At 43.5% G+C, this 23617-nt stretch overlaps 3 protein-coding genes across 6 annotated transcripts; all 3 read right to left on the bottom strand.

The window, feature by feature from the left end:
* Positions 1-3588: 3588 nt before the first annotated feature.
* On the bottom strand, positions 3589-8387 carry spmap2 (sperm microtubule associated protein 2). 3 transcript variants are annotated; one of them, XM_020471910.2, is made up of 8 exons: positions 8339-8387; positions 5209-5284; positions 5073-5134; positions 4705-4771; positions 4501-4627; positions 4246-4393; positions 3837-4036; positions 3589-3754 (listed from the first exon to the last, which is right to left on the bottom strand). In XM_020471910.2, the coding sequence occupies exons 2-8, from the start codon at positions 5268-5270 to the stop codon at positions 3713-3715; spliced, it is 708 nt and encodes a 235-aa protein (XP_020327499.1). In that variant the 5' UTR covers positions 5271-5284; positions 8339-8387; the 3' UTR covers positions 3589-3712. The 3 variants fall into 3 exon arrangements, with proteins under 3 accessions (XP_020327499.1, XP_020327497.1, XP_020327498.1); XM_020471908.2 differs by lacking the exon at positions 8339-8387 and adding an exon at positions 5836-6423; XM_020471909.2 differs by lacking the exon at positions 8339-8387 and adding an exon at positions 5836-6423 and having other exon boundaries at positions 5209-5281.
* Positions 8388-10596: 2209 nt separating this feature from the next.
* LOC109879751 (SH2 domain-containing adapter protein F-like) lies at positions 10597-16875 on the bottom strand. 2 transcript variants are annotated; one of them, XM_020471913.2, is made up of 9 exons: positions 16061-16443; positions 15043-15289; positions 14735-14836; positions 14339-14591; positions 14061-14215; positions 13884-13989; positions 13373-13544; positions 13136-13255; positions 10597-12976 (listed from the first exon to the last, which is right to left on the bottom strand). In XM_020471913.2, exons 2-9 carry the CDS (start codon positions 15283-15285, stop codon positions 12790-12792), a joined length of 1338 nt encoding a protein of 445 aa, XP_020327502.1. In that variant the 5' UTR covers positions 15286-15289; positions 16061-16443; the 3' UTR covers positions 10597-12789. The 2 variants fall into 2 exon arrangements, with proteins under 2 accessions (XP_020327502.1, XP_020327504.1); XM_020471915.2 differs by lacking the exon at positions 16061-16443 and adding an exon at positions 16812-16875 and having other exon boundaries at positions 12470-12976.
* Positions 16876-19332: 2457 nt separating this feature from the next.
* On the bottom strand, positions 19333-23203 carry LOC109879752 (splicing factor YJU2-like). Its single transcript, XM_020471916.2, has 8 exons — positions 23012-23203; positions 22486-22586; positions 22254-22398; positions 21998-22132; positions 21701-21882; positions 21442-21583; positions 21184-21355; positions 19333-20545 (listed from the first exon to the last, which is right to left on the bottom strand). The coding sequence occupies exons 1-8, from the start codon at positions 23033-23035 to the stop codon at positions 20421-20423; spliced, it is 1026 nt and encodes a 341-aa protein (XP_020327505.1). The 5' UTR covers positions 23036-23203; the 3' UTR covers positions 19333-20420.
* Positions 23204-23617: the final 414 nt, after the last annotated feature.

Below are 23617 nucleotides of genomic sequence, written 5' to 3'. Positions count from 1 at the left end.
CATTCATAGATGACCAGCAGGGTCAAATAATAATAATCACAGTGGTTGTAAAAGGTGCAACAGGTCAGCACCTCAGTAGTAACTGTCAGTTGGCTTTTCATAGCTGATCATTCAGAGTTAGAGACAGCAGGTGCGGTAGAAAGAGAGAGTTGAAAACAGCAGGTCTGGGACAAGGTAGCATGTCTGGTGAACAGGTCAGGGTTCCATAGCCGCAGGCAGAACAGTTGAAACTGGAGCAGCAGCACAACCAGGTGGACTGGGAACAGCAAGGAGTCATCAGACCATGTAGTCCTGAGGCATGGTCCTAGGGCTCAGGTCCTCCGAAAGAAGAGAGAAAGAGAGAGAGAATTAGAGGGAGCATACTTAAATTCACACAGGACACCGGATATCAGGAGAAATACTTCAGATTTAACAGACTGACCGTAGCCCCCCGACACAAACTATTGCAGCATAAATTAGTAATTGTTTTTGTTGCCTCAGGGCAACGCTGTGCCATAAAGGTAGGCTAAAACATAAAGGAAAATCAGATACAGAACATGTATTAAGTGAAATATAGTAGAAGCAAGCACTCTTTTCCTAAGAAAATACAAGTTGGGCATAACCTAGTATTTCACTGCCTATCCAACCAGATTCTGGGGTCCATTCTTCTTCACTGTCACTGTCCTCAAGCTGACTGTCCTCACTATCAGAGGGTATGATCTAACTGATCCATTAGGCTCCCTTTGCTCATCGAATGTCCGTGTGTCCATTGCCTGTAAACGTCAGTGGTTATGTTGTAGGCCATCATTTTACATCAAATTACATGTATTTCATTGAGCATGATATTGCAATGAAAAGTAGCCGAACTGCAAAGTAAAAGATGGAAAAACTCAACTTAAAAAAATAAAGCATAGAAATATTGCACATAGAACAGATATACCACTTTTTAGACTTGCTTTCAATGAAAATGGCAGATCTAGAACTCATATTTCTATGTACATTTTGTTGGGTCATCTAAAAAATTACGTTGCAGCTTTAAACATGCAAAATATTGAAATGTATCTGGGCCCCCCGAGTGGCGCAGTGGTCTAAGGCACTGCATCGCAGTGCTAGCTGTGCCACTAGAGATTCTGGGTTTGAGTCTAGGCTATGTCGGGGGCCGGCCGCGACCGGTAGACCCATGGGGCAGGGCACAATTGGCCCAGTGTCGTCTGGGTTAGGTGAGGGTTTGGCTGGCAGGGATGTCCTTCTCCCATCGTGCACTAGCGACTCCTGTGGCGGGCCGGGCACAGTACATGGTTGCCAGATGTACAGTGTTTCCTCTGACACATTGGTGTGACTGACTCCTGGGTTAAGTGGGCATTCTGTCAAGAAGCAGTGCAGCCTAGTTGGGTTGTGTTTTGGAGGACGTACGGCTCTCAACCTTTGCCTCTCCTGAGTCTGTATGGGAGTTGTAGTGATGAGACAAGACTGTAACTACCAATTGGATACCATGAAATTGGGAGAAAAAGGGGTACATTTAATGTATCCTACCATGTGCTCACATGTGTTTTTGTTCTATTTCCTGAAAGAAGTTCCCTGCCCAAATTGATACATCATACTGCCTCCTTGGATTGTTGAATTTAAAACAATTCACATGGGAGGTTGTAAGGTGAAAAATGGTTTTCTGTTCCAGGAGGGAAACAACAGTTGAAGTCGGAAGTTTACATACACCTTAGCCAAATACATTTCAACTCAGTTTTTCACAATTCCTGACATGTAATCCTAGTAAAAATTCCCTGTCTTAAGTCTGTTAGGATCACCACTTTATTTTAAGAATGTGAAATGTCAGAATAATGGAAGAGAGAATGATTTATTTCAGCTTTTATTTCTTTCATCACATTCCCAGTGGGTCAGAAGTATACATACACTCAATTAGTATTTGGTAGCATTGCCTGTGAATTGTTTAACTTGGTTCAAACGCTTCAGATGGCCTTCCACAAGCTTTCCACATTAAGTTGGGTGAATTTTAGCCCATTCCTCCTGACAGAACTGAGTCAGGTTTGTAGGCCTCCTTGCTCGCACACGCTTTTCTGCCCACAAATTTTCTATGGGATTGAGGTCAGGGCTTTGTGATGGCCACTCCAATACCTTGACTTTGTTGTCCTTAAGCCATTTTGCCACAACTTTGGAAGTATGCTTGGGGTCATTGTCCATTTGGAAGATCCATTTGCGACCAAGCTTTAACTTCCTGACTGATGTCTTGAGATGTTGCTTCAATATATCCACATAATTTCCCTTTCTCATGATGCCATCTATTTCGGGAAGTGCACCAGTCCCTCCTGCAGCAAAGCACCCCCACAACATGATGCTACCACCACTGTGCTTCACGGTTGGGATGGTGTTCTCAGGCTTGCAAACCCTTTTTCCTCCAAACATAACGATGGTCATTATTGCCAAACAATTATATTTTTGTTTCTTCAGACCAGAGGACATTTCTCCAAAAAGTACGATCTTTGTCCCCATGTGCAGTTGCAAAAACTGTGGTCTGGCATTTTTATGGCGGTTTTGGAGCAGTGGCTTCTTCCTTGCTGAGCGGCCTTTCAGTTCATGTTGATATAGGACTTGTTTTACTGTGGATATAGATACTTTTGTACCCGTTTCCTCCAGTATCTTCACAAGGTCCTTTGCTGTTGTTCTGGGATTGATTTGCACTTTTCGCACCAAAGTATGTTCATCTCTAGGAGACAGAACGTGTCTCCTTCCTGAGTGGTATGGCAGCTACGTGGTCCCATGGTGTTTATACTTGTGTACTATTGTTTGTACAGATGAACGTGCTGCCTTTGTATATTGCCCCAAGGATGAACCAGACTTGTGGAGGTCTATAACTTTTTGGTGGAGGTCTTGGCTGAAATCTTTTGATTTTCCCATGATGTCAAGCAAAGAGGCACTGAGTTTGAAGGTAGGCCTTGAAATACATCCACAGGTACACCTCTAATTGACTCAAATTGTGCCAATTAGCCTATCAGAAGCTTCTAAAGCCATGACATAATTTTCTGGAAATTTCCAAGCTGTTTAAAGGCATAGTCAACTTAGTGTATGTAAACTTCTGACCCACTGGAATTGTGATACAGTGAATTATAAGTGAAATAATCTGTCTGTGAACAATTATTGGAAAAATGACTTGGTAGACATCCTAACCGACTTGCCAAAACTATAGTTTGTTAACAAGAAATTTGTGGAGTGGTTGAAAAACAAGTTTTAATGACTCCAAACTAAGTGTATGTAAACTTCCGACTTCAACTGTATGTGCAGTAGAGTGTTAACAAGAGAGGGAATATTCATTAAAGATATTACATCCTTTTTCAGGTTTCCTTCATCTGTCACATACTACAATTACACAGTAAAATATATAAGGTACACTTTTACATTCAGGTGGTTTTCGCTTTATGTATGTAATGTGCGTTGTAATATTCTAGGTCCGTGACAACTCCCCTTTGGTGATAGTAAAAGTCACTTCAGTTCAGTAGAATGTTCAGCACGCTGTTGAACGTCGCAGCACTAAACAATCCACCTTCTAAAGCCAGTGGTCCCGTTGGACCAGAACAAAGACCCAGCAACATGCCTCAATGAGATCATAGAGGGTCTTTATTATGGAGCAGTGGTGATCAGGGACATGCTGTACAGGAGAAAAGAGTATCTGAAGAAGAGGCGGCTGGGGGTACTGTAGAGGTGTGAGATGAGATGCATTCGTCTATTTGCCCTTGCATTTCCGCGGCAGGGGCAGACAAAGCTCCTGTAATAAACAAACAGACAAACTAATGACATTTTTATTAAATTATTTAAATGAATGAGTAAATGAGAGAAACACAGCTCACCTGTAGGCGCGGCGAGGCGCTAGCGGAGCGTGCAGCTAGGGTAACCGTGTACGGGTTGTAGCCTTGGAACAGCGCCTTCCGCTGATTGGGCCGTGAAAGGACCTGCACCCTCTCACTGGCTACTGCCTTCCTCACTGGCCCAGGCACTGGCCAGATGACTGGACGGTCCTGGGCATACTGGGGGTGGTCAGACTTAGGGACTGGGAGAGGGGAGGTGGGATGGGGAGGAGGAAGGAGACGGAGAGAGTAATGGAGAGAGAGAGTGTGTGTGTGCACGAGACAGTTGTAGATAGCCTGAAAATTGTCGCTACTCTAAAAATGAACACCACATTTACTTTGCAATGTAGTTGGGTGGCCGTTACTAAACGTTACTGTCTGAGGTAAATACGAGGTATCCTAAGTGTCTTACGGGCAAGGAGCTGTAGTCGGGAGGAGGTTACAGCTGGGTGGGGGGGTGCCAGTGAGGTCTTGGACGAATAGAGACCCTGCCTCCGCTTGGGACAGGCCAACTGGCAGACCCTAGGACTGGCTACTGCAGTCTGCACCGCTCTGCTCAGCTAGAGAGAGAAACACACACAAAGAGAGGAAACAAGAGAGATAGATATATGCAGAGAGAGACACAGATAGAGGGTTATACATTGAGGTGTGTGTGTGTGGTACTCACGGAGGCCAGTAGGGGGCGGTCAGGTTCCCAGCCTATGGTGGGGAGGCGGGGCAAAGCCAGAGAACACAGTCTATTGGATGGATAGGCACTCAAAGCTGCTACACTGACCTCCCATTGGGGAGATAACCTGGAGAGGGAGGAGGAGAGTCATCATGCATTATTATACACATCATTAACATACTGTACAACATTATGAAGTGTTACCTGCTCTGTTCAAACCCAGAATTAAGCCGCTTCCTGCCACACAGCTGGGACCAGTGGGGAGTCAACTCTACAACAAAAACAATAACATTAAAAAGGTGATTATAAAGTAAATTATCCACAACACAAACATCATAGAGCGTTTGACTAGTAACCGAAAGGTTGCAAGATCGAATACCCGAATTGACAAGGTAAAAATCTGTCGTCCTGCCCCTGAACAAGGCAGTTAACCCACTGTTCCTAGGCCGACATTGAAAATAATAATTTGTTCCTAACTAACTTGCCTAGTTAAATAAAGGTCAAATAAAGGTCAAATAAATAGAGACAGAAAGAGAGAGTGAAAAAGGGATGGGGACAGAAAGAGATCTTACCAAACGTGGTGGTGGAGCCATTTCTTTCAGGTGGGAGTTCATCTAGCCAGTAGACTGACCGTCTGGAAGGAAAAGAATCAGTCAGTCAGTCAGTCAGTCAGTGTGTGTGTGTGTGTGTGTGTTTGTGTGGCAGTACCGGTCAGGGAATCGGAGCAGGCTGGGTTTGGGCTGAGCGAGTTGCACCATCCGGGTAGCCATGGATACGTGAGCTGCTGAAGCATAACACAAAAATGACTGTTTATTGCACAGGAGGTTGGTGGCACCTTAATTGGGGATGACAGGCTCGTGGTAATGGCTGGAGTGGAATAGTTGGAATGGTGTCAAATACATCAAATATGGTTTCCATGTGTAAGATACCATTCCATTAGCTCCTTTCCAGCCATTATTATGTACCTTGCTCCCCTCAGCAGCCTCCACAGGTTTATTGTACTTTCCTTTAAATGTCTCTGAACACAGTGCACACACCATTTCTTCATTGGGAGATAAGTGCAAAGTCAAAAGGGGTAACAATAACACCTTATTATGACATGGAAATAGCCAAACAATGGCATAAACATGACATAAGAGCTGACATGACCACTAGTAAGACAATCATTTGAACCTTCTCGCAAATATGCTGTCAACTATGCACTGGATGCGAAGTTGACAACGACTTTACTTACTACTACAGTAGGAAAAATTCACCTCGAACAATGATAACATAGGCTAGTGAGTCAGTTCATGAGTACACCATATTATCACGTTATTTTATCACGTCGCCTACCTGCCGCTGCCTCGCGATCAACTTGGGGTGTGTTCGTAAACGCGCTCTGTGCGTTCGTAAATTGAGAGAAATGTCAGATTGTTCGTTCGTAAATTCAGAGCGCACAGTTGACGCTCTGGCCGAGGAGTAGGGTTGATCCGAGCGTTCTGACCTCACAATGGCAGTCGAGCACCCAAGATAACTGGCTAAAGTTGGCTAGCTTGCTAGTTACTTCCAGACATAAATGAGAGAACACCTCACTCTAACCATTTAACTCGCGCTAGCAGAGCAGGTTAAGCTGTTTTCATGTCATCTAGAGAGTTGGTGACTGTAACTGCGCTGTTGGCAACAATTTAATAACGTTTTTTTCCTGATACCTGTAATATTCAACAGTTCATAAATTCAATAGGTAGTTATTCTGCGTTCTGGTACTGAAATCGGAGTAGGGGTGCGCTTGTATATTCATTGTGGCAATCTACTCAGATTTCAGAGCACTCTCGGGTGCGTTCGTAAATGAACTCTGGTTATCTACTCCAATTTCAGAGCACTCTCGTTTGTCCCAGAACGCTGAATAACGGATGAATTTACGAACGTGCAACACCCATAGAAAATTTCCGGGTAGGTAGAAGTTGGCAAAAAAACTATGAAATTGTTGCCAGCAGCACAGTTAGTCACAAACGCTCTAGATAACATGAAAAAAAAGCCTAATCTGCTCTGCTATGGCGAGTACAATGGTTAGAGTGAGGTGTTCTTTCATTTGTGTCTTGAAGTAGCTAGCAATTTAGCCACCTTTAGCCAGTTAGCTTGGGTGCTTGACTGCTAGCCAAAGCGTCCAGTGGGCGCTCTGAACGCTCCGAGAGGGAAACAAATTTATGAACGTCCAGGTGCAGTCTGAGCGCACTCTGGCACTCCAGATTGAATTTCCGAACACACTCTAAATAACCAGCCAAGTGAATTTACGAACGCACCCTTGATGTTTATCCTTGCTTACGCTAATACTGACGCCTGGTGGTTGCTATGGTGACGCTTGTATCCAAATCGTCGGCCATGTCAAACACTGTGATGTGAAAGGCTTTCATAAAGATTTGATTGATTTGATTTGGATCTCTTTTAGTCCCCATTTGGACTAATCTTCCAAGAGTCCTTAAACATAATGAAGACATTATTGAACCAATATACGCAGGCAGTTAGGAAAGCTAAGGCTAGCTTTTTTAAACAGAAATTTGCATCTTGCAGTACAAACTCAAAAAAGTTCTGGGACACTGTAAAGTTCATGGAGAATAAGAGCACCTCATCCCAACTACCCACTGCTCTGAGGCTAGGAAACATTGTTACAACCGACAAATCCACAATAATTGAGAATTTCAATAAGCATTTCTCTACGGCTGGCCATGCTTTCCACCTGGCTACCCCTACCCTAGTCAACTGCCCGGCACCCTCCACAGCAACCTGCCTAAGCCCCCACCATTTCTCCTTCACCTATATCCAGATAGCTGATGTTCTGAAAGAGCTGCAAAATCTGGACCCCTACAAATCAACCGGGCTAGACAATCTGGACCCTCTCTTTCATAAATTATCTGCCAAAATTGTTGCAACCCCTATTACTAGCCTGTTCAACCTCTATTTTGTGTCGTCTGAGATTCCCAAAGATTGGAAAGCTGCTGCGGTCATCCCCCTCTTCAAAGGGGGAGACACTCTAGACCCAAACTGCTACAGACCTATATCTATCCTACCCTGCATCTCTAAGGTCTTCGAAAGCCAAGTTAACAAACAGATTACTGCCCATTTTGAATCACATCGTACCTTCTCCGCTATGCAATCTGGTTTCCGAGCTGGTCATGGGTGCACCTCAGCCACGCTCAAGGTCCTTAACGATATCATAACCGCCATCAATAAGAGACATTACTGTACAGCCGTCTTCATCGACCTGGCCAAGGCTTTCGACTCTGTCAAACACCACATTCTTATTGGCAGACTCAACAGCCTTGGTTTCTCAAATGATTGCCTCGCCTGGTTCACCAACTACTTCTCTGATAGAGCTGTGTGTCAAATCGGAGGGCCTGTTGTCCGGACCTCTGGCAGTCTCTATGGGGGTGCCACAGGGTTCAATTCTCTAGCCGACTCTCTACATCAATGATGTCACTCTTGCTGCTGGTGATTCTCTAATCCACCTCTACGCAGACGACACCATTCTGTATACTTCTGGCCCTTCTTTGGACACTGTGTTAACTAACCTCCAGACGAGCTTCAATGCCATACAACTCTCCTTCCGTAGCCTCCAACTGCTCTTAAACGCAAATAAAACTAAATGCATGCTATTCAACCGATCATTGCCCGCACCTGCCCGCCCATCCAGCATCACTACTCCGGATGGCTCTGACTTAGAACACGTGGATAACTACAAATACCTAGGTGTCTGGCTAGACTGTAAACTCTCCTTCCAGACTCACATTAAGCATCTCCAATCTAGAATCGGCTTCCTATTTCGCAAAAAAGCTTCCTTCACTCATGCTGCCAAACATACCCTCGTAAAACTGACCATCCTACCGATCCTTGACTTCGGCGATGTCATCTATAAAATAGCCTCCAACACTCTACTCAGCCAACTGCATGTAGTCTATCACAGTGCCATCCGTTTTGTCACCAAAGCTCCATTTACAGGGGCAAAAAAGTATTTAGTCAGCCACCAATTGTGCAAGTTCTCCCACTTAAAAAGATGAGACAGGCCTGTAATTTTCATCATTACAGGCCTGCTGGCAACAATTTCATAGTTTTTTTGCCAACTTCAACTATGACAGACAAAATGAGAAAAAAATTATCCAGAAAATCACATTGTAGGATTTTTTATGAATTTATTTGCAAATTATGGTGGAAAATAGGTATTTGGTCAATAACAAAAGTTGATCTCAATAGTTTGTTATATACCCTTTGTTGGCAATGACAGAAGTCAGACGTTTTCTGTAAGTCTTCACAAGGTTTTCACACACTGTTGCTGGTATTTTGGCCCATTCCTCCATGCAGATCTCCTCTAGAGCAGTGATGTTTTGGGGCTGTTGCTGGGCAACACAGACTTTCAACTCCCTCCAAAGATTTTCTATGGGGTTGAGATCTGGAGACTGGCTAGGCCACTCCAGGACCTTGAAATGCTTCTTACGAAGCCACTCCTCCGTTGCCCGGGCGGTGTGTTTGGGATCATTGTCATGCTGAAAGACCCAGCCACGTTTCATCTTCAATGCCCTTGCTGATGGTAGGCTTTGCTACTTTGGTCCCAGCTCTCTGCAGGTCATTCACTATGTCCCCCCGTGTGGTTCTGGGATTTTTGTTCACCGTTCTTGTGATCATTTTGACCCCATGGGGGGAGATCTTGCGTGGAGCCCCAGATCGAGGGAGATTATCAGTGGTCTTGTATGTCTTCCACAGTTGATTTCTTCAAACCAAGCTGCTTACCTATTGCAGATTCAGTCTTCCCAGCCTGGTGCAGGTCTACAATTTTGTTTCTGGTGTCCTTTGACAGCTCTTTGGTTGTTGGCCATAGTGGAGTTTGGAGTGTGACTGTTTGAGGTTGTGGACAAGTGTCTTTTATACTGATAACAAGTTCAAACAGGTGCCATTAATACAGGTAACGAGTGGAGGACAGAGGAGCCTCTTAAAGAAGAAGTTACAGGTCTATGAGAGCCAGAAATCTTGCTTGTTTGTAGGTGACCAAATACTTATTTTCCACCATAATTTGCAAATAAATTCATTAAAAATCCTACAATGTGATTTTCTGGATTTTTTTCCTCATTTTGTCTGTCATAGTTAAAGTGTACCTATGATGAAAATTACAGGCCTCTCTCATCTTTTTAAATGGGAGAACTTGCACAATTGGTGGCTGACTAAATACTTTTTTTGCCCCACTATACTACCCACCACTGCGACCTGTACGCTCTCATTGGCTGGCCCTCGCTTCATACTCGTCGCCAAACCCACTGGCTACAGGTTATCTTCAAGTCTCTGCTAGGTAAAGCCCCACCCTATCTCAGCTCGCTGGTCACCATAGCAGCACCCACTCGTAGCACACGCTCCAGCAGGTATATCTCACTGGTCACCCCCAAAGCCAATTCCTCCTTTGGTCGCCTTTCCTTCCAGTTCTCTGCTGCCACTGACTGGAACAAACTGCAAAAATCACTGAAGCTGGAGATTCCCATCTCCCTCACTAGCTTTAAGAACCAGCGGTCAGAGCAGCTCACAGATCACTGCACCTGTTCATAGCCCATCTGTATACAGCCCATTTATCTACCTCATTCCCATACTGTATTTATTTATTTTGCTCCTTTTGCACCACAGTATCTCTACTTGCACATCCATCTTTTGCACATCAGTGTTTAATTGCCATATTGTAATTACTTCGCCACCATGGCCTATTTATTGCCTTAACTCCCTTATTTGCACTCACTGTATTATTGACTATATGTTTTGTTTACTCCATGTGTAACTCGGTGTTGTTGTATGTGTCGAACTGCTATGCTTTATCTTGGCCAGGTCCCAGTTGTAAATGAGAACTTGTTCTCAACTAGCCTACCTGGTTAAATAAAGGTGAAATTAAAAATAAAAATAATAATAATAATTGAATGCACATGCTGGTATTTGTTCAGTCTTTCTTGCAATTCCAATTTAAACGCATACCAATTAGAATGAAGCAATGATATTAGTATGGACAATGGAAAGTAGCAAATATATTTATCTTAACAACCCTTATTCCTTCCCCCTACCTGTGTATATTTGGTTAGACTTTCAACACAGTAAAAAAAAAAACACTTTATTTTCATACAACATGAGAAAATCTTACAAACAGAACCACAGTAACAAACCTACCTATTATTCTTTAGCTTTCATGATCAAAGTCCCAAAAACATTCACACTTTAACACACAACTACACTGAGTGTACAAAACATTAGGAGCACCTGCTCTTTCCATTACACACTGACTAGGTGAAAGCTATGATCCCTTATTGATGTCACCTGTGTGTATGAAGGGGAGGAGACCGGTTAAAGGAGGATTTTTACGCCTATAGACAATTCAGACATGGATTGTGTATGTGCGCCATTCAGTGTGAATGGGCAAGACAAAATATTCAAGTGCCTTTGAACGGGGTATGGTAGTACGCGCTCCGGATTGAGTGTGTCAAGAACTGCAACGCTGCTGGGTTTTTCACACGCAACAGTTTCCTGTGTGTATCAAGAATGGTCCACCACTCAAAGGACATCCAGCCAACTTGACAACTGTGGGAAGCATTGGAGTCATCATGGGCCAGTATCCCTGTGGAACGCTTTCGACACCTTGTAGTCCATGACCCGGCGAACTGAGGCTGTTCTGCGGGCGAAAGGGGGTGCAACTCAATATCAGGAAGGTATTCCTAATATTTTGTACACTCAGGTGTAAAACACCAACATTCATACATATAAGGACTGAAATAGCTTTCAAGCACACATTTATATAATAGCTTTCCACTATAGCGATGTAGCAGTCTACTGTATAACACTATTGGATGAAACTCCCACCCTGGTACAGCAAGCTAATCAATGTGCGATACAGATGATCGATAATATTCTATTGACATACAGTAACCTGCTCTGTTACAGCATTTGCCTTTGGCCATATACAGTTGAAGTCGGAAGTTTACATACACTTAGTTTGGAGTCATTAAAACTTGTTTTTCAACCACTCCACAAATTTCTTGTTAACAAACTATAGTTTTGGCAAGTCGGTTAGGATATCTACTTTGTGCATGACAAGTACTTTTTCCAACAACTATTTACAGACAGATTATTTCACTGTATCTCAATTCCAGTGGGTCAGAAGTTTACATACACTAAGTTGACTGTGCCTTTAAATAGCATGGACAATTCCAGAAAATAATGTCATGGCTTTAGAAGCTTCTGATAGGCTAATTGACATCATTTGAGTCAATTGGAGGTGTACCTGTGGATGTATTTCAAGGCCTACCTTCAAACTCAGTGCCTCTTTGCTTGACATCATGGGAAAATCAAAAGATTTCAGCCAAGATCTCAGAAAAAAAAGTTGTAGACCTTCACAAGTCTGGTTCATCCTTGGGAGCAATTTACACACGTCTGAAGGTACCATGTTCATCTATACAAACAATAGTACCCAAATATAAACACCATGGGGCCTCGCAGCCGTCATACGGCTCAGGAAGGGGACACGTTCTGTCTCCTAGAGATGAACGTACTTTGGTGCGAAAAGTGCAAATCAATCCCAGAACAACAGCAAAGGACCTTGTGAAGATACTAGAAGAAATCGGTACAAAAGTATCTATATCCACAGTAAAATGAGTCCTCTATCGACAACCTGAAAGGTCACTTAGCCAGGAAGAAGCCATTGCTCCAAAACCACCATAAAAAAGCCAGACTACGGTTTGCAACTCACATGGGGAGAAATTACCTTTGGTCTGATGAAATAACATATTGTGGGAAGCTTGTGGAAGGCAACCCTAAATGTTTGACCCAAGTTAAACAATTTTAAGGCAATGTTACCAAATACTAATTGAGTTTGTAAACTTCTGACCCACTGGGAATGTGGTGAAATAAAATAAATCATTCTCTACTATTATTCTGACATTTCACATTCTTAAAATAATGTGGTGATCCTAACTGACCTAAGATAGGGCATTTTTACTACGATTAAATGTCAGGAATTGTGAAAAACTGATTTTAAATGTATTTGGCTAAGGTGTATATAAACTTCCAACTTCAACCGTAATAGTTTAACCATTGTGGTTTCCACCAGAACCATGTTGACGCTCTAAGAATAACATCACACAATTACACAGCAGCCATGTTAGCATCTCCGCAGACGACAGCACCATCTGTATTAGTAATAGATCATAAATAGCCGTGTCCCACTCGATTGCCTATATATTGCACTACTTTTGATCAGAGTGCACTAAAGTAGTGCAGATAATGAGTGGAGAGGGGTCAGAGGGTCTGTACTATGACAGGGTAGAGCAGAGACAGGTGTTCAGCTCCTCTGATAGGTAGTTTGTGCATGGTGTAGTAGTGGATGACCTCTGGTACAGAGGAGAATGGAGGACTGTTCTCTCCCAGGACGTAACGACTCTCTGAACTCCGAGTGAACTTCATATGCATGAAGCCCTGACAACTCCTGAAAGAGAGCGAAATAGAGATCAGCGTTATAAAATCCTTAACACCTTATTAGGGCCTAGATAAATATGGAAAACCCATGGAAAACAGATGTATGATGATGTGATTGGAATAATGTAGAACATTAGTAGAATGAGAGAGGGAGAGTGTGTAAAGGTACCTGAGGGAGAGAGAGTAGTCTTGTGGGCAGGCCTGGCTCTTCCTCACCAGGTAGGAACTCTCTTTGCACAACGTCAGTAGAGTCTCTGCCTCCACACGACTCACAGAACCGTGGTACCACCTGCAAGGGGGACATATTACTGTGTGACGCATAGCAAGGGACACAAAACAGTGTGACACACGGCCAGGGGGAGCTTTTTGAATTATCCTGAGTCAGCGGTTGAGGGAAGGAACTTACACCTGTCTCTCCAGGGGCAGGCAGGGGTCCACTCTCTCACCCAGGACAGGGGTGGTGTCACCAGGCCTCAGAAGGCTAGCTGCGCCCCCTGGGGCTGTGGGGCTGGTCCTGGGTAGTCTGGCCTGGTCTGACTGGGCTAACGACTTCTCCCACTCTGCCCCCTCAAACTTCACTACAAATGGAGAGTTTTATTAGCCAACTACTTAAATACCTGGGCAACAGGTAGCTTAGCAGTTAAGAGCATTGAGCCAGTTACCGGTCACTGGTTCAAATCCCGAGCAGACGAGGTGAAAAAGTGTGCCCTTGAGCAAGGCACTGAACTCTAATTGCTCCTGTAAATCACTCTGGATAAGAGCGTCGGCTAAATGGCTAAAATGTAAAACTGTAGCATCTACTGGGTGCCTCCTACACCAGAATAGATCAGAGCACTGGTCTACTTGCTAGAGCTTTAGAGATGAATGTGTTTTAGAGCCCAACAATTCAGTGATGCTTTCCTCTATTAGATATCTACCTGCTAGAGCTTTGGAGATGTTGTCCTTCTTCCATTCCCAGGGCTGGTCGTACTCCTCTGCTGGTCTCTCATCGTCCTGGGGCAGCCTGCTCTTTCTGACCTCTCTCTGGAAGAGTAGGAGGAGAGGATGTAGGAGGATGATGAAATCAAAACAGAGAAGAAGAAGAAGATTGTTACCGTTTCGTTCCTGAGGAACTCTCTCCCCTGCTGCTGCGGTGGCGCCCCCCGGTGGCGATGTCGAGTCCTCTCATCGTAGGGGTCATCATAGAGTTGATCTCCGATCCCTGCCCCTGACCTTCCACTGCCCACTCCTGGCCGGCCCCGCTGGAGCTCTACACACACAATCATTAAATTAACTATAAGTCTATGCATCTCAGTAGTATGTCAGTCATTTTAGACAGCCAGGCGTGAAGTCCAAGGTGTGAGTGTGTAGGCAACAGCTAAAAGGAGCCGACCTGTGATGACCCTCTGGGCTTCAAAGGGTTCCATGTAGCTGCTGCTGTGCCCTGGACGGAGACTGAGACCTAGGATAGGGTTAGGGCTGAAGGCTACCAGGGTAGGACTGGTGATGGGGCTGAGGTCCAAGGTAAGGTGTGGGTTAGGGTTAGGCTCCCAATCTGTTCTAAGCCGAGGAACTGGTCTGGCATCAAACGGGTCTGAGTAGTCGGTGTTGGAGTCCCCTACTACTGTAGGAGCAGAGGGAAGCACCTGAAGAGAGTGATGGAGGGTGGGTGGGATAGTGAGGAAAAAGGGTAAACAAAAATAAAGAGTCAAAGCCATAAATGAGGAGAATCATGTGGATACAAAGAAGGAGAGGGAGAAGATCAAAAACAACAACTGTCATTCCATACCGGTTCTTGGTGGATGGTGACGGGGCTGACGGGGACCTTACTGCGACGGAACTCCTGAGAGTCCACCTTGATCAGCCTGTGTTTGGGAGACACCACCTTCACCTGGAATACATTATAACAACCTTAAAAGACCTGTAATAACATGGTCATAACACCTGTAAAGCCATGTGTTTGATACTGTTAGAGCCATCGCATTCCAGCAATTACATTGAGTCAGTCCTCCTATATCTCAGTCAACCAGCCGCCTCTGCTGTAATAACACTGTCATAACACAACATGTTCATGCCCTATAAGATAACATTGCCCACCTCTGCATCGTCGGGAAGGACAGAAGCCAAGGCGGGAAACGCATGCAGGCTTACTGTCCCCCTACAGCCACCGTAGCAGTCATTTTGTGATTTCTCTGCGCTCTGGTAGGGGTCTTCAAAGTCCAGGTCTTTCTGGGCTCTGTAGGCCCTCAGGATCTCACTCTCTGTGTAGTCAGGACGCGGAAGCTGGGGCGCGTCACGACGGCTGCCGAAGTTCAGGTAGTCCTTTAACCACTTTGCCATGGGTCTGAGGGAAGGAGAATAAAGCAGAATATTACATCATATCTAACTAACACTGTCAACACTTCCAATAATGTGCTTACCGTGACAATGGAATCAGTCAAAACAACACACACTGGCATTCAGTGGATGCTCATCAGACTGGGTGTGAGAGAGAATATGGGAATAAAACACTGGGTCTGGCAGTCAGTCATTGGACAATGTAAGTGATCAGGGTAGGTCAGACAATTTATCTAAGAGGAATATTAACGTTCTAATGTAACTAATGATATAACTTGATTGGTATGGGCAGTGGGCCTGAAAGGAGGAGGAAAGACTGGCCTGATAAACCTGACCAGGAAAAACTCTGGGCCCTAGTTATTTAAAGGCCAATATATATATAAAAACATATTGAGCAAAAGAAAGGAATCTTTCAATCACACTAGCTACCTATGTAATCTTTGCTTTGTGACAGAAGGATCGGAACTAGATAAAGCTAGGTAGCTGAACTGGAATGCATTCATCAAACTAACGTTTGACAGAGTAGTAAATGTTTGTTATCTGGCAAGATATAGTACTGTATTTCCAGATCCTTCTATTTACAAGAAGGCTATATTTTGTTTGAATCTGGAAAGCGACAGACAAGCTAGTCAGGGATCTACCTACGAATGTTTGGCTATTGGCTGGCTAGCTATAATCAGCTGCTGTTAGCTAGCTAGACATGTTTGGTGCAACATAGATAACCTTAGCTATGCAGCTTATATTTGCATAATATAAAAACGATACTGTCATTACTTACGTTTTGATGGAAATCGGGGCCGTTAGCCAATGACGTATTTAATTGTGTGTCCACCCCCATGAATTCACAGAATTGTCATTGTAGCTTGCTAACGTTAGCTTGTTAACTTCCCTCGGTTTGAGCTGAAGAAAACAAGTTTGCCTGCCACCAACGTAAATGAACTACGCTACGCTAGTCAGTTTAAAACAAAGATTAAATGCATTTTGTAGAATATTATTTCAGTTAGCAAGCTAGTTGGCTAACGTTACAATTTCTAATTAGCTTAACTAATTCGACTATATTAGTCCGAAATGGTTATCTAACTGAGCTATAATAAGGGTTAACGTTAGCTAGCTACAAGAAAGTATTATTCGGTGGGGTTTAACGGAGGTTGGCATCCAATATTAATGGCCTATTACCGCCACCAAATGGACTGGAGTATAAATCCATTATACTTTGCATTACAAAAACCCCTTCACTCATTATTAAGAACCCACCACCCAATTTCACTATTTTGAACCCATCTTATCCTATACCAGGCATGGCCTGGGAGGACGGGACACCATTCAACACACCCTCTTCTGCTTTAAAATCTCGTAAACCCAAGTACTCCTCTGCAACTGCCACCACAACACCTATTTTCTGTGATTTTACATTCTATTCCTGCAGGACAGTTGACAACCATAGCAATAAACACTAAAAAGCCAACCTTACTGAAGCACATTGCATTCGTAGGCCTATCACTCTGTACTGGCAAAATTCTACTACTCACCTGGAGCCTCTTAGGATCCCTTACCCTTGACACATCTTCCTCTACTTTCTTCACTGCCTCAGCATACGACACCTTCTGTACAACTCTGATCATGGCAACTTCAACCTGCCTCTGGCACTGGACATTTCTGATCCCCAGGAACATGAGCACCCCTACAGTTAGCCCTAATTTGGACTAAAGGAGCCTAATATTACTCATTAGTCCAAGGACCTTACATTTTCTGTTTAATGGGTGAATTGGCTCTGGAATCCAAAACAGACAAATACTCCATCTAAACATGAATCGATTCTCAATTACAGTATTGTTCTAGAAACATAAATCCCTCTACTTTCAAATTACCTGAAAATAATATCACAAATGCAAAACATACACTTAATGTCCACTTAACCAGTTAGATTAGATGATTTTATTAGTCACACACACAGGGTCGCATTTGTAATTGCAGGGTACAGTGAAATGCTCACTTTTGTGTCTGTAGGTATACAGACGAGGCATACAAAGGTATGTCAATTGGTATGTTATGCAGATCACATTTACCACCCCCCCCCCCCTTACCTCTTCAATGAATATCCCATAATAAGCCTCTACATTATAACCAAGGTATGTGTATGAAAAGCATTATCAAAAGTTATTTTACATTCAGCATATTCTTATAGCCTACATATTCTTACCTCTTTGTTGATTGATATCCATTGAATTGTGTCCATTTTCTGTTTTAGAAAGATTTGCACAAATATGTAAAGATAGATGGTATCATCACAAAAAATATATATTTAGATCATACAAGGGAAAAACCTGCAAGAACCCCCACCAAGTAAGGAGGTTCTACCATGAACCCGACCCCCTATGGGGTTCCTGGAAGAACCTTTTGATGGGCCGTTTTGAGTTCCAAGAACCCTAAGGGCGTAGGTAGTATTTGTACTGTTGAACCATACCATTGTCCCTGGTCACCTTGCTGTGTTTAAAAGCAGTTTCTTTAACACAGTTGCAGCTGACAGTAATTTTCAGTGAAAACACATTTGTGGCATCTGTCTTCTGTTGACACACAGGTGTTCAGAGACACAAATAGCTAATTAGCACAGGTAGTCCACTCTGTCATATGTCTGTTTTCCGTAAACAAGAGCTGTAACATGGAAATATGGCCATGTGGGAACCTTAACCCTATAAAGTTGTGTATCAATTAAACCGCTTGTTTTTTTAAATGAAAGATAAGGTCCTTATGCTTCCAAAACCATACCACAAGCGATGCGTGTTAATGTTCAGACCGAGTGTTGCAGTTCTTAACAAACCCCCCCCCCCCCCTACAGAAGACTCCTTCATCCAATGACTTATGTGAAATGTAATGGAACACAGTCATGACCAAGGGCTACCCCTACAGTTAACACATACTGCTTTATCGATGCTACAAAATCCTTTGTCCCATGCCCTCCTGCACACTTCTCACATATAGGAATCTCCCTTCTACACACTGCTGCAAGCTCAGCACCTGAAACACCGTAGTGGGTTCGGCACAAAAACTCTTACGGGATAACTGATATAGCCTAACATGACTTTGTTGGGTAACGAAGAGAATTAAAACTCAAAGGCTGTCCTCTGTGTCACCATGCTCACGACCGGGTCTGCGTTGCACCAAACGGCGGGTGTCATAGACACCGGGAATCATCTATTACAGTTTCTCCACCTTATCCCAGTAATCACTCCTTTCAATGGCACTCTGTTTCTTAGAGCAGAGCAAGTAACAGGTCTTGTCTCCAGCTCCCTCTGGGTGGAAGAAAAATAATCACAAGTCCACTTTGGGTTACCTTCACTGATTCAGCAGTACCCAATTCCATTTTCATCCAACCAGAAACCACATATGGGTCCACTTTCTCCAAAAATGTCACTCCTACTGGACCAGAATCATCTTCATCATGACAATCAGTGAGGCTCGGGCTCAGAGATCTTTACCACATAGTGATAGTGACGTGTGAGCGAAACTGAGAATGAATGGGCCAACATTTAATATTGTTCTTACTGACAACCCGCCCCCCCCCCCAAAAAAAAACTTTGGCTTACATTTATACTATTTAACACAGGCTGTCTGAATATTTTGGCTAAATCTATATATTTTCTATTCACTTAAAAAAAGTGAAAAAGTGAAACAAAAACTCCACTTACAGGGCACATGCCAGCCTGCCAGGAGAGGTCAGCAGCTCAAATAAAGAGCATGCCAAGCCCCTTTCGGAAATGTACCCTACCATCCCGGCAGATGGCAATGTTGATCTGGCATTGATAGTTTCATCTTTCATTCCAAACGCATTAGTAGCCAGCAATACATTTGAACCGCCCCATCCACATCTGCTTCCACAGAGACACGGCACGATGCAAGCGTGTCACAATGAATGTGCAGGAAGAGAGTTGACGTGCTGTACAGCATTGGAGACAGGGGCCAAATCTAACTTTCCATGCCAGATGAGGTGGAAGAGAAAGAGGACATCGGAATTTACTAGTTCCCCAGGACAAGTGGGGAGTTAGACTGGACTGTGTGCGAGAGAGAACAGTTTATTTTATTGTTGCCATTGTTACAATCACTTGATTGTTGTTGAGTCAAGTCCACACCAGTGCCTGTTTAGCAACAAATTTAGTGTGATAACTTGGAAGTTCAATCAAGGAGCATTTTAGGAAAAGTTATCTGCTTCTGACACATTGATTTCATGTTCTAAACTCACAAAAGCAGCCTACTACAGCAGAGAATGGAAGTCTCTGGGTAAAGTCACGTGTAGATGGTTATCAAGTAAACTTCTTGTGGCAGGTAGCCTAGTTAGACCGTTGGGCCAGTAACCGAAAGGTTGCTAGATCCAATCCCTGAGCTGACAACCCAAAATCTGTCATTCTGCCCCTGAACAAGTCAGTTAACCCACTGTTCCTAGGCGGTCTTTGTAAATAAGAATTTGTTCTTTAACTGACTTGGCTAGATAAATAAAGGTTCCATAGAAATACAATTGTTTATCTGCAACACAGGCCTACATTTACATTCTCCAGGACCGGTTGCCCTATAACACACAACTTAAAAATATATATTTTTTAAAACTTAGCTTGGACCTAAAGTACATTTTTATGACTCCAGAAAACTCAGACATTGTATTCAACAACAACAAAAAAATCAGATTGGGTAGGGCACAAGAGAAAATAGTTTAGAATGTGCCACAGTGCAAGAAAACATTTAGAGAACCACTGATTTAGAGGTAAATGAGTATATAATGAAAAGCCAAAACATGACTTGCACCTTTACAAAGTTGGAGGGTAGTTGGTAGACGGACATTTCAAAATATATTTTCTAAAACTAATTACATTGGGGTAGGGGTCACAAAGCAGAATGATACAATTCAGCCCTTTAACTCTCCTATATACCCTGAAACAAATACAGTAGTTTTAAATCATCACAGGCATCAAATTGCTTACCCCTTTCTTACACCTAATAACCATCCTTATGTTGTGATCTTGAAAATCCCAAACTGTTCTGGGTTGTGTGGAAGAGGTGAATTGCCCAACAACATATCAACACATTTCCATATCACGAAGGTCAGATACTGATTGAGCATTTTGGTGAGCCAAAGCATTGCCAGCCTTTCATTCACTGTTGTTGCTGTCATCACTGTCGGAATACGCCCCCAGGAGACTGAGCGACGACGACCCATTCTGTGCTGTGATTGGCTTAGTAGCCTCCGTCAGTACAGTAGCAGCTGCCTTTGAAACTGCAAAGCAGGAAGTACCGAGGTTAAAGTCTACGCCCCTTCGTCAGTGATTGGTCAACAGTAGAGATTCTTCAATAAAGTCTTTGTTGTCGTTCAAATTTTTTCATTGAGAAATACTGCACCAAACATATTAGTTGGATATAAAATTGCACGCCTAAGATCTCCTTGGCAAAATTACTTGCTGTACGGTGTTTCCTCCGACACATTGGTGCGGCTGGATTTGCGGGTTAAGCGAGCAGTGTGTCAAGAAGCAGTGCGGCTTGGCGGGGTCGTGTTTTGGAGGACGCATGAATCTCGACCTTCGCCTCTCCCAAGTCCATACGGGAGCTGCAGCGATGGGACAAGACTAACTACCAATTGGATATCACGAAATTGTGGATAAACTTTTTAAAAAATTAAAAAATGTTAAAGTATGCCAGATTTGTTGAGTTCTATTTTGAGGAAGTGTAAACTGGCTACAACGTCTCAAAATGCACAAAGTACTGTTACTGATTTTTTTCTAGTTTTTCAAGCGAAGGTCTTTTAAAGGAGTATGTAAGCACACTAGTTCGGCTAGGCGCCTGCAGAACAGGAAATCACCCCAGTGTATACGAAGTCATTTCGATATTGCAGCTTCTGTCAAAGCCTCCATAGCTCACCTGTCTGTGTGTTAGAGCCTGCAGGAGTTACTGTGGTACCAGGTTTGGGGACAGAGGTCACTGGTTTCTTCCTCACCACCAGTGTTCCCAGTACCCCTCCACCTCCCAGCCCCCCCACACTTCTCTCCCAGCTCTCCACCTTGGCCTTCTTCACCCCCCCCACTGACAGGCCCTGCAGAAACAACACACAGGACATAAGTAGGCGTTGATTAACATGTATTGTGAGGCCTGTGGGTGTGTTTGGTCTGTGTGTGTTACCTGTGGGTCAGTGAGTCTGTCTGTGGTGAGGATGTCAGTAGGTCTGTCTGTGCTGGGTTTCTTTGGTCTACTGCTGCTCTCCTGGTCTGAGTCAGAGTCAGAGTCTCTTAACCTCTTCACTAGAGCTCTCTCTAGCATCTCCCTGTAACACATACACAACCATTTTGTTATTTTGCTATACTTGCACCATTTCTCAAAAAAAATTGCTTAACAATTTCCCTCTTTCTTCTTATCAACCCCCCTCTCTGTCTGTACTCACCGTGTCTCCCTCTCGTCCTCCTCCTTCTCCTGCTCTTTGGTCCTCTGCTCCAGCTCTTTGTATGTTCCCAGCATTCCCTCGAAGTCCACCGAAGCCTGTCTCTGGTTCAACTCCTTGAGCTCCTGAAGATTCTCCAGAACCTCCATCTCCATCTTAGAGTCCCGCGTACGGTTCTCCAACACCTAGAACATCATCAGTACGGCTCTTCAACACAACATCAGCAATGTTCTCTACAAACCTGGTAGAGAACATATCAACAGTCTGTCAGGTTCTCCAGCACTGTTTCTAGAGATATACCTTCATAGGGTTGTTCAACTCTTCCTCCTCTCTGTCCTTAGTTATCTTCTTCTCTTCCTCCTCTAGAAGTTTCTCCGCCTGGAAGTTCCTTGTGGCACCGTGTTCCATGGCATAGTCTGTGTTCTCCGGATCAGTCTATAGACAACACACACTGGGTGAGTACACACACGTTCTAAGACGTAGTTGATGTTTTATGGATTAGTCTACAGACACACACTGGGTGAGTACACACACACACACGCAGAAACAGATTTACCTTAAAGGTGATCTCAGCCAGGCATCTTGTACACTTGATGTAGAAGCGGAAGATGGGCAGTCCCATGTAGAGCTCATTCATCACAGTCTCCTTACGGGCGTTGAACTTCTTCCCCTTGTAAATGTACTCCCCACAAGTCTTACACCTGCAAGGCACACACGCAGGGACAGGGTCAGAGCACACACACCTCATGGTACCTGTTTCTGGACAGGGTTGTAGAGTGTTGACATACCTCATGTTGAAGGGAGCCATCAGCCGGACCACATACTGCCTGTCTTTAGGGAGCTTAAGTTTGGGTATTTTAGCCGGGTCGAAGTCTGGCGGGTAGTATTTCTACAGGAGAGCGAGCACAGTCAGTCAGCAGTGTAATTTAACTACGAAATATCTGATTCACATTGCCTTTATCAGTCAATAGCGACACAATTCACAAAGAGATGAAAACATTCAAAGTTTACAGTGAGAGCCTATTCTAATCAGTATATCCTCATAAGCAAAGATAGACAGGAAACATAGCTAGTTAGTTAGCAACGATGAGTACGACTACTAGCTATATAGCTAGCTAAGCGTATTGAGCTAACTACTACTATTGTGTAACTAGGTGTCATGATAAGCATAGAACAGTTTTTGCTTCAATGGCCAAGACTGATTAGCAACACGCAGCTTGCTGCTAGCTAGCAAACATTGCATTCGCTAAACAACTGCCCGTTTTCAGCGAATCGAGAAGAAATCAAGACATAGCAAACAAGAATTGTACATACGTTTAACACTTTTCTTTCTGACATTCTTAATTGGAAATAAAAGCGAACTGTAGCGACGAAATGGAAGGATAAACTGTGATGATGTTAGCTAAACAGATCGCTAGCTTGCTGTTAATGCGATGTCTGAGCAGAGCAGAAAATAACTTCCGCTTCCAGTCTAGGTCCAGTCTTCACAATAAAAGTCTCTCATGTCGAAAAGCACGCATTTTATATTAATAAATATATAAATATAATTTTATGATTTATATTTTAATTCAAAACAGTGATTGTGTCCATGAAAGTGGGGTTGAGTCCCTACCACAGTATCTATGGAATAGAGTGTCAACATGGATCTGCATCACAGCAATATTATAAATTATGGATTAAATTTGCCATCACAAGAGAGGGTTTCAGAATGACATTCATTGAAAAAAAAAAAAAGTTTTTTTTTGTGAACTGAGGAACCGGGACTTGAACCCGAGTTGCTGTCGTGAAAGGCAATCACGCTACCGCATCTTTCCAACAGGGTTTACCAACTTGGTGAGATTTGTAAGGTGGCTCATTAGAGAGGATTCTTTCAATATACATGTTGTTTATAGCAGTGAATAAAAACAGATATTTTAAATG

Source organism: Oncorhynchus kisutch, linkage group LG16 (genome assembly GCF_002021735.2).
Source record: "Oncorhynchus kisutch isolate 150728-3 linkage group LG16, Okis_V2, whole genome shotgun sequence".
Classification (NCBI taxonomy): domain Eukaryota; kingdom Metazoa; phylum Chordata; class Actinopteri; order Salmoniformes; family Salmonidae; genus Oncorhynchus; species Oncorhynchus kisutch.
The sequence above is the reverse complement of the archived record's forward strand: the minus strand, read 5'-3'. Positions and strand labels throughout refer to the sequence as shown.

What these genes read in the sequence shown, in the direction of transcription:
- spmap2 (XM_020471910.2), bottom strand. Translation starts at nt 5,270, where the DNA reads ATGGCTACCCGGATGGTGCAACTCGCTCAGCCCAAACCCAGCCTGCTC. An exon ending in ACCGCCCCCTACTGGCCTCC is followed by an intron (nt 4,394 to 4,500) that starts GTGAGTACCACA and finishes TTCTCTCTCTAG; the next exon opens with CTGAGCAGAGCGGTGCAGAC. An exon ending in GCGCCTCGCCGCGCCTACAG is followed by an intron (nt 3,755 to 3,836) that starts GTGAGCTGTGTT and finishes TGTTTATTACAG; the next exon opens with GAGCTTTGTCTGCCCCTGCC.
- LOC109879751 (XM_020471915.2), bottom strand. Translation starts at nt 15,285, where the DNA reads ATGGCAAAGTGGTTAAAGGACTACCTGAACTTCGGCAGCCGTCGTGAC. An exon ending in TCACCATCCACCAAGAACCG is followed by an intron (nt 14,592 to 14,734) that starts GTATGGAATGAC and finishes CACTCTCTTCAG; the next exon opens with GTGCTTCCCTCTGCTCCTAC. An exon ending in GACTACTCTCTCTCCCTCAG is followed by an intron (nt 12,977 to 13,135) that starts GTACCTTTACAC and finishes GCTCTCTTTCAG; the next exon opens with GAGTTGTCAGGGCTTCATGC.
- LOC109879752 (XM_020471916.2), bottom strand. Translation starts at nt 23,035, where the DNA reads ATGTCAGAAAGAAAAGTGTTAAAC. An exon ending in TGGCTGAGATCACCTTTAAG is followed by an intron (nt 22,133 to 22,253) that starts GTAAATCTGTTT and finishes TGTTGTCTATAG; the next exon opens with ACTGATCCGGAGAACACAGA. An exon ending in AGTTGAACAACCCTATGAAG is followed by an intron (nt 21,883 to 21,997) that starts GTATATCTCTAG and finishes ATGATGTTCTAG; the next exon opens with GTGTTGGAGAACCGTACGCG.